This window comes from Halichoerus grypus, chromosome 2, assembly GCF_964656455.1.
Source record: "Halichoerus grypus chromosome 2, mHalGry1.hap1.1, whole genome shotgun sequence".
Taxonomy (NCBI): domain Eukaryota; kingdom Metazoa; phylum Chordata; class Mammalia; order Carnivora; family Phocidae; genus Halichoerus; species Halichoerus grypus.
In genome coordinates, this window is record NC_135713.1 from 165,827,812 (window position 1) to 165,841,617 (window position 13,806).

The following is a 13,806-nucleotide window of genomic DNA, read 5'->3' on the forward strand; positions in this document are numbered from 1 at the left end:
ACAAAGCAAGCCTCAAGAAATTTAAAAAGATCGAAGTCATACCATGCATCTTTTCTGACCACAATGCTATAAAACTAGAAGTTAACCACAAGAAAAAATCTGGAAAGACCACAAATACATGGAGGTTAAATAGCATGTTACTAAACAATGGATAGGTCAATCAGAAAATAAAAGAAGAAATAAAAAAGTGCATGGAAACAAATGAAAATGAAAACACAATGGTTCAAAACCTTTGGGATGCAGCAAAAGTGGTTATAAAAGGGAAGTTTACAGCAAAATATGTCCTGCAAAGAAACAAGTGCACATGACTAAGATGTATCCCCCACCATGCCAAGGTCTTGATACCACATGTGTAAATCTGTAAATTATTTTCATTGGAATGTAACTAGTATTATAAACATCATAAGTGTGTACTGTCATTCTAAAGTGGCAGGGCAGGTAAAAAGAATAAATAAAAAATAAATAAAATAAAATAAAATAAATGGCAGGTTAATCTAAATGCCATCAAATCTCAACTGTGATACTTTATTAGATATTCCAACATATGTTGACACTAAATTACTTCCCTTACCCCTGGTGCTAATACCTTGTGCTCTTTCTTTCAAAAAACAGCTTTACTGGGATGAACAGTTGACCCCTGAACAACAGGGGCTTGAATTGCATGGATCCACTTACATGCAGATTTTTATCACTACAGTACTATAAATGTATTTCTTAATGATTTTGTAGAAATGTAGAAATGTATTTCTATAAATGATTTTCTTAGTAACATAAAATTTTCTTTTGTCAAGCTTGCTTTATTCTAAGAATACAGTATATAATATATACAACATACAAATATTATGTGTTAATCAACTGTTGAGTTATCGGTAAGGCTTCTGGCCAACAGTGGGCTCTTAGTAGTTAAGTTTGGGGGAAGTCAAAAGTTATACATGGATTTTCAACTGCACAGGGGCTAGCCCCCTTAACCCTCATGTTGTTCAGGGGTCAACTGTAATTCACGTAACATATATCCATCCATTTAAAGTATATCATTCAACGTTGTTTAGTACATTCACAGGGTTGTACAACCATCATTACTATCTAATTATAGATCATTTCATCATGCCAAAAGAAAACCCTATACCCATTAGCAGTCACTCCCATTTCCTCCCACCACTATTCACCATAGCCTGAGGCAACCACGAATCTATTATCTATCTCTATGCATTTACCTATTCTGAACATTTCATAAAATGTAATCATATATGGTTTTTGGTGACTGGCTTCTACCACTTAGCAGATTTTCAAGGTTCATTTATGTTGTAAAATGCATCAGGACTTCATTGCTTTTCACGGTCGAATAATAGTCAATTGTATGAGTATGCTACATTTTATTTATCCAATCATCAGTTGATGGATATTTGGGTTTATACTTTTAGGTTATTATGAATAATGCTACTACGAATATTCATGTACAAGTTTACAATGTAGACATATCTTTTCAGTTCTCTTTGGTATTTACACTTCACTCTTAGTCATATAGCCTTAGTTGGACATTGTGATGATTTTTAATCTTGACCTCCTGCTGAATTATATGAAGGTATATAAACCCAAACACCACAAGAGAATGAGGCCATTGTGCTGCAGTTAAATTCATAGTAAGGAAAAAAATAAGAGAATGTCTTATAAACCTACATAAAAGAGTATTAAATCTTAGGGAAGAATAGGACTAAAGATTTCCAGTTTGTTAGTGTTTAATTTTTCTGAATGACAAAGAGTATGTTACCAAATTCCCAGTGAGAGGGATAAATATAAAACACATGTGAAGGATAAATATAAAACACTTGAAGAACTAAGTGTGGGGGGTGGGAGAGGAGGGAGAGAGGGACAAGGGGAGAGAGAGATAGGGAGGAGGGAGGGAGGGAGAAGAAAGTGGGGAGGGAGTATAGGGGAGGGGAAGAGTGGGAGAGGAAGGGGGGAAAATAGCCAGGAAATTGGCTTAAAAAGCAATGAGAAAAGATCTTTATAACTGTCTGCTGTAAAAGCGATAATAGGATACCCGTTTTAAGATAGCCTAAGACTATAAACAGATAACATTCCCCCAGGATTTTCAAATGCTCTCAACAAGAAATAATTACTGGAATATCAAGTTGCTATTACCTCCATGCAGGTTTGCTGACAGTACAAACGGATAGGACTTCATCCAGCTCATTACAGCAATAGTTTCTGGTTGGGTAGGATCTGTGATCTGAAAGAACTGGTCTGGGAAATTTCGGTTCAGGTCAAAGTTGTTGCTGTTGTTTCTGCCAATTACACTTACTGAATCTCCTGTATGATAAAGTATTTAAATTTTAGCCATGTTTCATTTACATTTTAATCCAACACATACTACTTCAGCTATCTTAACTCAAAGGTAAATGTGAACACATCAGGCTTCACTATGATTAATCACATTATGATTAAAACACACATTTTCTGGTATTGTACATTAAAAAAGTATATCTCTTCCAGATCTTTTGAACAGAAAGGTAAAACCATTATCCTTTCATTTCTGCCCTCTGTTCATACTTTGAGGGGAAAAAAATCCAACTGTATAAATTATATTAGAGTATTGGCTCAAAAAAAAGTACTGCTCAATTGTCAATAATCCATACACAATGACATGATCACAATGTTGAGTGGACATGACTAATCAGAGGGAGGTTCTATTGTATTGATATACACATCACTAAAACATCGTAAAGAAATAGACCAAATGAAAAGAAGAAAATTGTGATATGCTTACATTAAAGTAATCACAAAAAGGTAGTCAGTCAAGAACATAGTTGGAAGTTTAACCTGATGAAGAAAGGGTTGAATTTAAATTTACTCCTTTTTAATAAGGAGTGGGAATCCTATTATAATCATAGTGATGAGAAAAATTTGCAAGTGAATGAGAAAAACCTACTGGAGGGTTCACTAGTAGTAAATAGTTTTATCTCTCAGAAAGGTCTCAAAAGAGGAAGGTGGAGGGATTTGTGAGGATGACAAAGAATAAGGTCCTTAGCGAAGTAAACTGAATAATAAAAAATGGATTAACCTGGTCATTCATTAGGTAATTCTCTCAGTGTTCAGTCAGTGAGAGTCATGTGGTTGCATATTCATATGGTGGTACCTACTCTACACACTGGTATGATTGCCTGGAAGGAACCACAGTTTGGGAAAAAACAGATTCTCACATTCCTAGCGTTCTGCATAAAGTGGCCCCTGTAAGCAAGTTGCCCCGGACCCTGCTGACTATATTGCCCCAGGAGAGATGGGCTGGCCCAGAGGAGGCAGAGGAATGGTACTCAATAACTCAGCAGGTTTATAATATGCATGCATGGGGAGCACAACTGGGAGTCAATTTAGAGTTACTGGCTTCAAAAGAAATTTGGTTTGAGTTTTCACGTATGAGATAGTGTTCCCAATACAATAATTTAACAAAATTACTATGTAACAGTAATTTAAAAAAAATAATTAAACGTATTTTATTAAGTTATTTGTTAATTTATTATTAATCAAATAATTAAGTTCTTTAAAATTATTGTTAGAATGGAAAAATTTATTAAAATCTTATATTATTTTTTTAGGAAATAAGAGCCATTACCAAAGTGGAGAACTCCATTAAATATAAACTTGATATCATAACTGTTGAATGAACTAGCCAATCTTATAAGAATATGAAAGCCAGAACAATTATATAAGAACAAAATAATAAATTCCAAGGAAACAACCAGTTCAAATTCTCTTCTACTCCCAAATAATCACGCTATATGATAATCAAAAAGGTTAAGCATTAATAGACAGCTATTCTTTACCTTCCTGGGCCTTTTCATACCCGTCAGGATTCATGGATGGCATAAGGTGAATTCTAGTGCTGCGAACTAAATCTGTCACTTCAGGGTCTGTTCCAAAGTTCTTACAAAGGTATTCAATGAGGTTCAATAGCAGTTCTCGTCCAACTACTTCATTTCCATGCATATTTCCAATGTACTTAAATTCTGGTTCACCTGTAAACAAAATAATTACTTGGAAGAGTATTTTTCCTTTTTATTTTAGCATGGACTCTATTTTTTCCCCAACATATGTAAGACCCTGAACCAAAAATTTAAGAAAAGATATATTTTGGCAAAAGAAGCGGGAAAAAGTATCTTATAAAGCAGCTTCCTTACAATATATACGTATGAGGAGGCTCAAAGCATACACACACACACACACACACACACACACACACACACAGATATGCACATGCCATATAATATGAAAATAAAAATACTATTAGCAGAAAAAAATCTAATCTATGCAGTATATTAAATACTGTGCCTAATATGGATTATTAAATGGATTTCCTTTTTTTCTCGCAAAAGATTGGTTACATTTCTTTTTTTCTTTTAAAGATTTTATTTATTTATTTGACAGAGAGGGAGATAGCGAGAGCAGGAACACAAGCAGGGGGAGTGGGAGAGGGAGAAGCAGGCTTCCCGCCGAGCAGGGAGCCAGATGCAGGGCTCGATCCCAGGACCCTGGAATCATGACCTGAGCCGAAGGCAGACGCTTAACTGAGCCACCCAGGTGCCCCTGGTTACATTTTCTTTGTTTCAGTTATACATACTTAAGGTGACTTTTCTAGATGAAACACAGAAATATGGTACATAGCTCTGAAAGGCACTACTGAAATTCTGTATAAGACCATGCTAATTACCTGGTTCATGGACACCTGGATTATCAGATATCTCCATTACATAAAGTTCTCTTGACTCTACTGATTTTCCTAATGAATAAAGCCGGGTGATGTTAGGATATTCATTGGCAAACCTTCTCAAGAAGATTTCCATATCCGGGAAATGGTGGTGGTGAAAGTCCTTGGGCTGAATTGGCTGGTGGAAGGATTGTGTTCCAGGAAGATTATTAAGCAGAGCAACTGTGCTAACAGTTACTACCACCTCAGTTGTGTCAGGGATTACGGAAGCCACGGTTGGCCGAAGGGAAAAATTCACCTTTGTGGCTGGTCCTTCTTTCACTATTATATTATTAATTGTCAGTGGCATATACCTGAAAAAAATTTTTTTGAAAAAGTAGGTGGCTTGGAGTTAGATTCACACACACAATGCTTTAACATTATAAAAGCACAATAGCCTTTTCATACTCTTACACTTAGTGGTCTATCAAAACTCAAACTAAATAAAGATAAATGGGTAAATTCAAGACTTTTAGGATATGATCTCAGAGAATCCCAGATTAAGTCTTTAAAGAACTATTTCTCTCACCCTCATCTCAGTTCCACACATTAGAATGCTTACCAAAAATTACATGCAAAGGAAAGAGTAATATGAAAGATGGAGGTCATTAACCCACTGTAACCATTGCTACAATACTCAAAGAAGGGATAAACCGTCCAATTCTTTGCTGTGCCTTTTCAAACTTACATTCCAACTACTTTCGTAAATAGGAAAGTTCAAAATTAAATGAAACATTTTCAATTAAATCCTTAGCAAACTGAGCTTCCAGAAAGGAGTCCGGGGAGGTGAGAAACCACTCATTTCATATATTAGAAAGCTGATGTTAAGACAACTTTTTAAAATGTCTTTCCCAGATCGCTTCTCGGCCTTTTGGCTAAGATCAAGTGTAGTATCTGTTCTTATCAGTTTAAAATGTCTTTCCCAGAGCTCCGAGTTTCTTCTACTCTGTACTCAATTAGCTTTGAGGCAATGCTTTACACAGCTGACCATCTTTTTAAGCGTTTGAAACTGTCCTTCCTCACAATTTTACAATTATGCTTCATATCCAGTTATACTGTTAGACTATGTCACAAAAGACTCCACAATACTATTTTTTCACTATAAAAGGGAAAAATCAGAATACAAGGAAAAATAAAAGCCAGATACAGTAAATAACATTTCCTAGACTGTATTTCTGTCTTAGCTATAAATAGAGGCTTGATATTTTTAGATTCTAAATTCTTACCCAGTTGAAACAGCTGTAATGTTGTAAGTTCCAGGAACAAGTAATCTGTGGAAATCACCAAATCTGCCTGTTATGATATTATGATTAATACCAGCCACTGAGATGGTTGCGTTCTCTAAACCAGATCCCGTTACTGAATCTTTAACAAATCCTTTAACTCCAATGTGAACCTAAAAAAACATGAATCAAAGTAGACTGCATAACCTCTCTTCATTGATGCTAGAACTGCTAAAGAAAAAAAAAAGGTTGCTTCTCTATTTTCCTATGCTCCAAGCGAAAATAAAATATAGACAAAAAATACTGACTCTTAAACTTAAGTCATATGTGTCTGACATGTAGACTAGTAATATGCTTTTGAAATTCCCTCTCCTCCAAACCAGACTTCTAATTTTCTCAACAAGTAATAATTTCTCATTAAGTAATAATTTCTGATATATTCAATCGTATATTATCCTGTCTGATATTTAAATTAAACTGATGTCCATGGTTCATATAGTGGTCAAAGGCTCTCTAGCAAATATGATCACATGACATTGTAAGAACCTGACAGTACAAGTTTGGCTGATTATTTCAGTCTATAATGTTCTAAGACAATCAGAGAAAGCCCTCCAGAGGAAGAGAACTGTTAAGGATTGTTATTCCAATGCAACTGAATTTCTCCCTTATATCATCCGCTATTTCTATTCCCCAACCTTCCAGTCAGCTACTTTTACCTTTTCAATCAATGTGATCAAAGACTCACGATTGTTCTCCCATTCTTGTCGAAGCTGCGAAGCAGGTGGGTACTTGCAACAAGAGAGCTCTAATGTGATCTCAAAACAGTTGGCCCATACATAATTGTAATCTTGCATACCACCTGTAACATAAAGGAAAAAGTAAGTTTACTCTCAGAAAGACCAAAAAAATTAAATCAGCCATCTCTGCATCTATAAATTTTCTTCTCATAACATTGTTTGAAACTGGGGAAGGCTCTTGGATTACAGAGCAGACTAAGAAGGAAGATTAAAGGAATATACACTGAAAAGGAATATACATAAAGGAAATGTATTTGACTGATAGGATGAACAATTATGAAGAGCACAAACACATCAGTTAATAACAACAGTAATAATGATAACAGCTCTACATTTGGGTGTTTGCCATATGCCAGACCTGTCCTACGAGCTTTGAGAGTATTAACATTTAATTTTTACAACAAGTGTATAAGGTAGGTATTATTTCACCCATTTTATGTGAGAAGTAGGATACAGAGAGAGAGGTTAAGATTTTTGACAGCATGAGCATGAAAGGTACACATGATCTTAAAGTTGTGAAGGATGTTCATGCCAAAGCATTATTAAGTGCCTACTATTCTAACTGTATTTCCCTTTTCAAGAAGGTGGCAAGAGAAAAAAGAAAGGCCAAACATAGGGTGGTGCAGTTACACAAATGGGGGAGGGAGAGAAGGTGAGACACAACAAATCCTTTCAAAATGTGTTCAATGGAAGAGGGAAGTAAAAAGGGGAGTAAGCATCCACAGCCGACTACCTTCACCACTTCTACACCCATATAAGCCCACGTACTCATTCTGTAGAAAGCTTATTACCTTATCATTCCTGTCACTTGATTTTTTTAATAGACTTTATTTTTTAAGGCAATTTTAGGTTCATAGCAAAATTGAGAAGGTACATTTACCCCCTGTCCCTATACAAGCATGGGCTCCCTCGTTATCAACATCTGCACCAGAGTGGTGCATTTGTTATAACTGATGAACCTACATTATTGACATGTTCTTACCACCCAAAGTCCACAAATTACATTAGGGTTCACTCTTGGTATTGTATATCCTCTGGGTTTTGACAAATGTATAGTGACATGTTTCTACCATTACAGTATCATATAGAGTAGTTTCACTGCCCTAAAAATCCATTGTGCCCCACCTATTAACCCCTCCCCCTCCCTAACCTTTGGCAACCACTAATCTTTTTACTATTTCCATATGGCTTGGCCTTTTCCAGAATGTCAGATAGTTGGAATCTCACAGTATATAGCCTTTTCAGATTGGTTTCTTTCATTTAGTAATAGGTATTTAAAGCTCCTCCATGTCTTTTTATGACGATAGTTTTCTTTTTAGTGCTGAATGATATGCCATTGTCTGGATGTACCACAGTTTATTTTACCTGTTTACCTACTGAAGGATGCGTTGGTTGCTTCCAAGTTTTGACAATTATGAATTAAGCCACTATAAACATCTGTATACAGATTTTTGCGTGGACATAAGTTTTCAACTCCTTTGGCTAAATACCAAGGAGCATAGTTGCTGGATCATATAGTAAGAGTATGTTCGGTTTTTTAAGAAACCACCAAACTGTTTTCCGAAGTGGTTGTAGCATTTTGCCTTCCCCTATCACCAATGAAAGAGAGTTCTTGTTGCTTCATGTCTTCGTCAGCATTTGTTGTCAGTGTTCTGGATTTTGGCCCTTCTGGTAGGTGGGAAGTGGTAACTTGTTGCTTTAATTTGCATTTCCCTGATGACATGCAATGTGGAGCATCTTTTCTTTCTTTTTTGAAAACTTTATTGATTTACTTGAGACAGAGAGAGAGCCCGCACGACTGGGGGGAGGGGCACAGGGAGAAGCAGACTCCCTGCTGAGCAGGGAGCCCGATGCAATGCAGGGCTCCATTCAGGACCCTGGATCACAACCTAAACGGAAGGCAGATGCTTAACTGACTGAGCCATCCAGGCTCCCCATATCTTTTCATGTTTATTTGCCACTTGTATAACTCTTTTTATTTAAAGATTTTATTTATTAATTTGAGAGAGAGAGAGATCAAGTGGATGGAGGAGCAGAGGGCTAGGGACAAGCAGACTCTGCACTGAGCACAGAGCCCAACGTGGGGCTCAATCCCATAACCCTGAGGTCATGACCTGAGCCAAAATCAGGAGTCAGATGCTTAACTGACTGAGCCACCCAGGCGCCCCTGCCACCTGTATAACTTCCTTGGTAAGGTGTCTGTTAAGGTCTCTGGCCCACTTTTTAATCAGGTTATTTTTTTTATTGTGGAGTTTTAATTAAGAGTTCTTCATGTATTTAAGATAACAGTCCTTTATCAGATGTGGTTTCTTCCTTTTTTGGGCAGAATAATATTCCACTGTACATGTGTACCACATTTTCTTTATCCAGATGTCAGTGGACATTTAGGTTGTCTCTTGGCAACTGTAAATAATGCTGCAGTGAACATGGGTGTGCAAATATCTTTTTAAGATCCTGCTTCAATTCTTTTGTATATGTAGTTAGAAGCAGGATTGCTGAATCATATGGTAATTCTATTTCTAATGAGGAAGCTCCATACTGTTTCCTATAGCAGCTGCACTATTTTTATATTCCCACCAACCAGGCAAGGGGTTGCAAATTCTCCACATCCTTACCAACACTTGCTATTTTGTTTTGTTTTGTTTTTTGATAATGACCATCCCAAAGGAGTACAAGGTGATAAGTCATTGAGGTTATGATTTGCTTTTCACTGGTGATTAGTGATATTGAGTATCTTTTCATATACTTGTTGGCCATTTGTATATTTTCTTTGAAGAAATGTCTAGTCAAGTCCTTTGCCCATTTTTAATCAGATTACTTGTGGGTTTTTTTTTTTTTTTTTTGAGTTGTAGGAGTTTTTTATATATTCTAAATATTAACCCTTTATCAGATATATGGTTCACAAATATTTTCCATAGACTGCTTTTTTACTCTGTTGATTGCTTCCCTTGCTACCCAGGACATTGGAGGGTTTTGAACAAAAGTGTGATATGATCTGAATTGCCTTTAAAAAAAAAAAAAAGTAGGCTCCACGCCCAACATGGAGCCCAATGCAGGGCTTGAACTCATGACCCTGAGATCAAGACCTGAGCTGATATCAAAAGTTGGACACTTAACCAACTGAGCCACCCAGGTGCCCCATGAATTGCCTTTTTAAAAGATCATTCTAACTGCTGGGTGGAGAATGACTGGGGGTGGGGGGTAAAAGTGAAGCAGAGTGAAGAATTAGAAGAAAATGATGGCTTGGACTAGGTTAGTATTGGACATGAAGCAGGCAGATTTGGATTTAGAAAGGGTTTGTTTATACAGAACCAAGGATGACTTCCAGATTTTTGGCTAGAGAAACTAGGGAGATAGTGCCATTAACTATCTGAAAGGAGAACAAAGGAAGAAGCTATGACATGCCTAAGCTCTGTCTTTGGTCCTCTTCTCTTACTTATTCCCTTGATGTCTCGTGGTTTAAATATTACCTACAGGCTGACAACTCTCAAATTTCTATCTCTAGCCTAGACCTCTTTCCCAGACTCCAGACTTGTACATCCAATTGTCTATTCAACATCTCTACTTGAATATCACAAACTTAACATATCTTCATCTTCTCTGAACCTGCTCCACCTGCAGTCTCTCCTATCATGGCTGATGGCACTTCCATCCTTACAGCTGCTCAGGCCAAAAGCCTTTGGAGTCACATCCCAATCTAAAGCATCAGAAAATCATGGTAGCTCTAACTGCAAAATCCAGAATCCAAAGATTTCTCCTCACCTCCATGGCCGCTGCCCTCGTACAAGCCACCATCTTTCTCTGCCTGGATTTCTTCAATCACTCTTTTTTTTTTTTTTTTTTTTAAGATTTTATTTATTTATTTGAGAGAGAGAGAATGAGAGACAGAAAGCATGAGAGGGAGGAGGGTCAGAGGGAGAAGCAGACTCCCTGCCGAGCAGGGAGCCCGATGCGGGACTCGATCCCGGGACTCCAGGATCATGACCTGAGCCGAAGGCAGTTGCTTAACCAACTGAGCCACCCAGGCGCCCCTCTTCAATCACTCTTAACAGTTCTCCCTGTACCTGCCCTTGCCCTTCTATATTCTTTTCTCAACAGAGATGCCAGATTAATTCTGTTAAAATGTAAGTCAGATGTTACTCTTCTGTATGATGACTCTCTTTTTCACTCAGACTAAAAGCCAAAGTCTTTAGAGTGGCCTAAGGCCCTACGTGATTTGTCTTCTACCATTTCCCTCCCCCCTTTAACCTTCTTTCATACTCTCTCCATCACTGGCTCTGCATCTGCCACATGACCTCCCTGCAGTTCACTGGATACACTGGGTACCTCCTGACTTTGGATCTTTGCTCTAGCTACTCCTTTGCCTCATATGCCCTTCTCCCAGATATCCCTGCTTGACTAATTCCCTCACCTCCAGCTCTTTGCTCCAATTTCAACTTGACTTCCCCACTTAAAGTTGCTACTTGCTTCTCCCCACCATTATCCTCAAGCCCATCCCACCAACACTCACAATTCCACTCACCCTTTTGTACTTTTTCTTTTTTCTACAGTACTTAACAATTTACCTACTAAGTTTATTATTTACTGCCTATTTCTCTCTGCTAGATTATAAGCAACACAGGGGCAGAGATATTTGTTATACCCACTGATGGATAGTCCAAGCACCAGAACAGTATCTGGCACACAGTAGTCCTTCAGTAAATATCTGTTGAAAGAATGAAACTAAGTAGGTAATTAAGATTTCTGTTTTGAATGTATTAAATTTGAGATGCCCACTGAACATCTATATAGAGATGTCAAAGACTTTGTCTTCCCAGAATACATGCATGTTTATAACCACCACAAGCCCAGTAACTTGGTCTTAACATTCTTCTTAGAAGGCAAGGTATCCATCTTTTGGCTTTCTCTTATTGTCCAGCATCTTGGTACTCACTTTGGGTCTGGCATCTATGATCATCTTTGGTTAACTCTCACTTGTATGTACACATGTGGACACACACATACTGTTCATCATATATAATATTTATTAGTCTTTTCCAATTTTTACTACTGTATTAGTCATAGTATAATGGTCATTGTGTTTAAGACATTATACTAAGATTATAGGGATTTATAAATAAGAGACATACCTTCATTCATAGTCTAGAGTCTTGGTTAGGAAGCAAAATACAGAACACATAAAAATAATAATTTCAGAGCAATGCAAGTATGAGCTAATATGTTTTTTTGCATATGTAAAACTTAATAGCTGTGTTAAATTGCAAACATGGCCAACTCATACTTTAATTATGCCAGAAGGCAGTGAAGGAGACTACTTACAACACTATAATCACCAGGCTTGAGTCCTGGCATTCTTTTGTCTGTCCCTTAATTGTCTTACTTCAGTAGCAATTTAAGAAACACTAGCTAAGAGCAACAAGAAGACCAAGTTTACAGTAATATTTTGGAATATTATCTAATTCACTTTTTAGACTTAACTTTAATAGTACTGTAACTAGCCAGTGCCAATCAATGACACATAGAAATATATTCCCAGGATGGGGGTAGAGAGGAAGAAGTCTTTGAAAATAAGACTTTAAGAGAAGAAATCACATTCAGTGGCCTCTAGTCCCACAGATCACTCACTGTAGCGACTTTTTTTTTATCATATAACTTTAGAAACAATCTAAAACTGAAAGTCAGATTCATGGAGACAAAACTCTTTTTGTAGGTCCTATAGATTTGAGGAAATATTACAGTGAATAGTGTACCTAACTGTAACACATCTTTGTGGAGTTAATTATAGCTTCACAGCATAGAATCTAGTGGAAATACAAAATATTCATTAAATCTTGACATACAGTCCCCAAATTTTCCTTTGATAAGACCCTATTTAACAGAAAACCATGTAAATATTGGAAATAAAAGGATGACTACACTACAGAAAAACAATACGGGGCGCCTGGGTGGCTCAGTTGTTAGGCGGCTGCCTTTGGCCTGGATCATGATCTCAGGGTCCTGGGATCGAGCCCCGTATCGGGCTCCCTGCTCCGCAGGAAGCCTGCTTCTCCCTCTCCCACTCCCCCTGCTTGTGTTCCCTCTCTAGCTGTGTCTCTCTCTGTCAAATAAATAAATGAAATTAAAAAAAAAAAAAAATACAAAAACTAATTCCTTCCCCATATTTCAGCAATAATCAGAAAACATAACAGAAAAAAAGATCTCAGCAACAAAACCTATAACACATATAGGATTAAATGTAATAAAATGCCTAATATAAATTAACATTATTAAATTTTACTGAGGGATATAGATTTCATGCCTCTAGATAGGAGGCTTATAAAAATATTAAATTTCCCTGAAATTAATTTACAAATACTACTCAGAAAAACAGATTTTTATTGGAACTGGACAGAATGATCTAGAATTTGGAAAAACAAATGGGTGAGAATACCCAAGAAAACATTAAAAAATAAGAATGACAACAGGGACTTGCATTGCCACATATTAAAATGTCTTAAAACTCTACTTACTAAAGCAGAGCAATTAATATCAAAATAAACAGACCAATAGAACAAAGTAGAAAGCACAGAAATAAAAGCATTTGCAATATGATTAAAGACACATTTAAGACCAAGGGGGAATGAATTAGTCAGTAATTGTTACATGAACAACTGGTTAACTATGCGACAAAAAATACAGGTGAGCTTTACCTCATTCATACCAAATAAACTCTTAAATCCATATGGAATTTGATGTAAAAATGAAACCGTAAGCAAAACTGGAAGCCAACATAAATATTTTTGTACTCTCAGGATGAGGAGAATCTTTCTTTTTCTTTCTTTTTCTTTTTCTTTTTTTTTTTTTTTTTTGAGGAGAACCTTTCTAAGTTTGACAGCAAAGTAGTATGAAAGCATAAAAGGAAAAAAATGATAGATTTAACTAGTAACAACTGTAAAATATTTGTTGATCAAAAAACTACCTTAAAAATTTTAAAAAGGGACTAAGGAAAAAAACATAAAATAAGGGAGTATAGAACACTCCTGGGTAATAATTTAATAATTATGGG

General features: G+C 36.6%; 1 protein-coding gene and 1 pseudogene across 1 annotated transcript in view; one reads left to right on the plus strand and one right to left on the minus strand.

The window, feature by feature from the left end:
- Nucleotides 1-13,806, minus strand: part of CPD (carboxypeptidase D) — an 80,217-nt gene that overhangs the window by 44,286 nt on the left and 22,125 nt on the right. Inside the window, exons 3-7 of the mRNA XM_078068101.1 lie at nucleotides 6,681-6,823; nucleotides 5,968-6,137; nucleotides 4,706-5,055; nucleotides 3,822-4,013; nucleotides 2,143-2,310 (exon numbers count right to left, since the gene is read on the minus strand). Coding sequence (XP_077924227.1) covers nucleotides 2,143-2,310; nucleotides 3,822-4,013; nucleotides 4,706-5,055; nucleotides 5,968-6,137; nucleotides 6,681-6,823 — 1,023 coding nt within the window. The remainder of the gene's footprint in view (nucleotides 1-2,142; nucleotides 2,311-3,821; nucleotides 4,014-4,705; nucleotides 5,056-5,967; nucleotides 6,138-6,680; nucleotides 6,824-13,806) is intronic.
- Nucleotides 5,597-5,737, plus strand: LOC118523487 (U2 spliceosomal RNA; annotated as a pseudogene).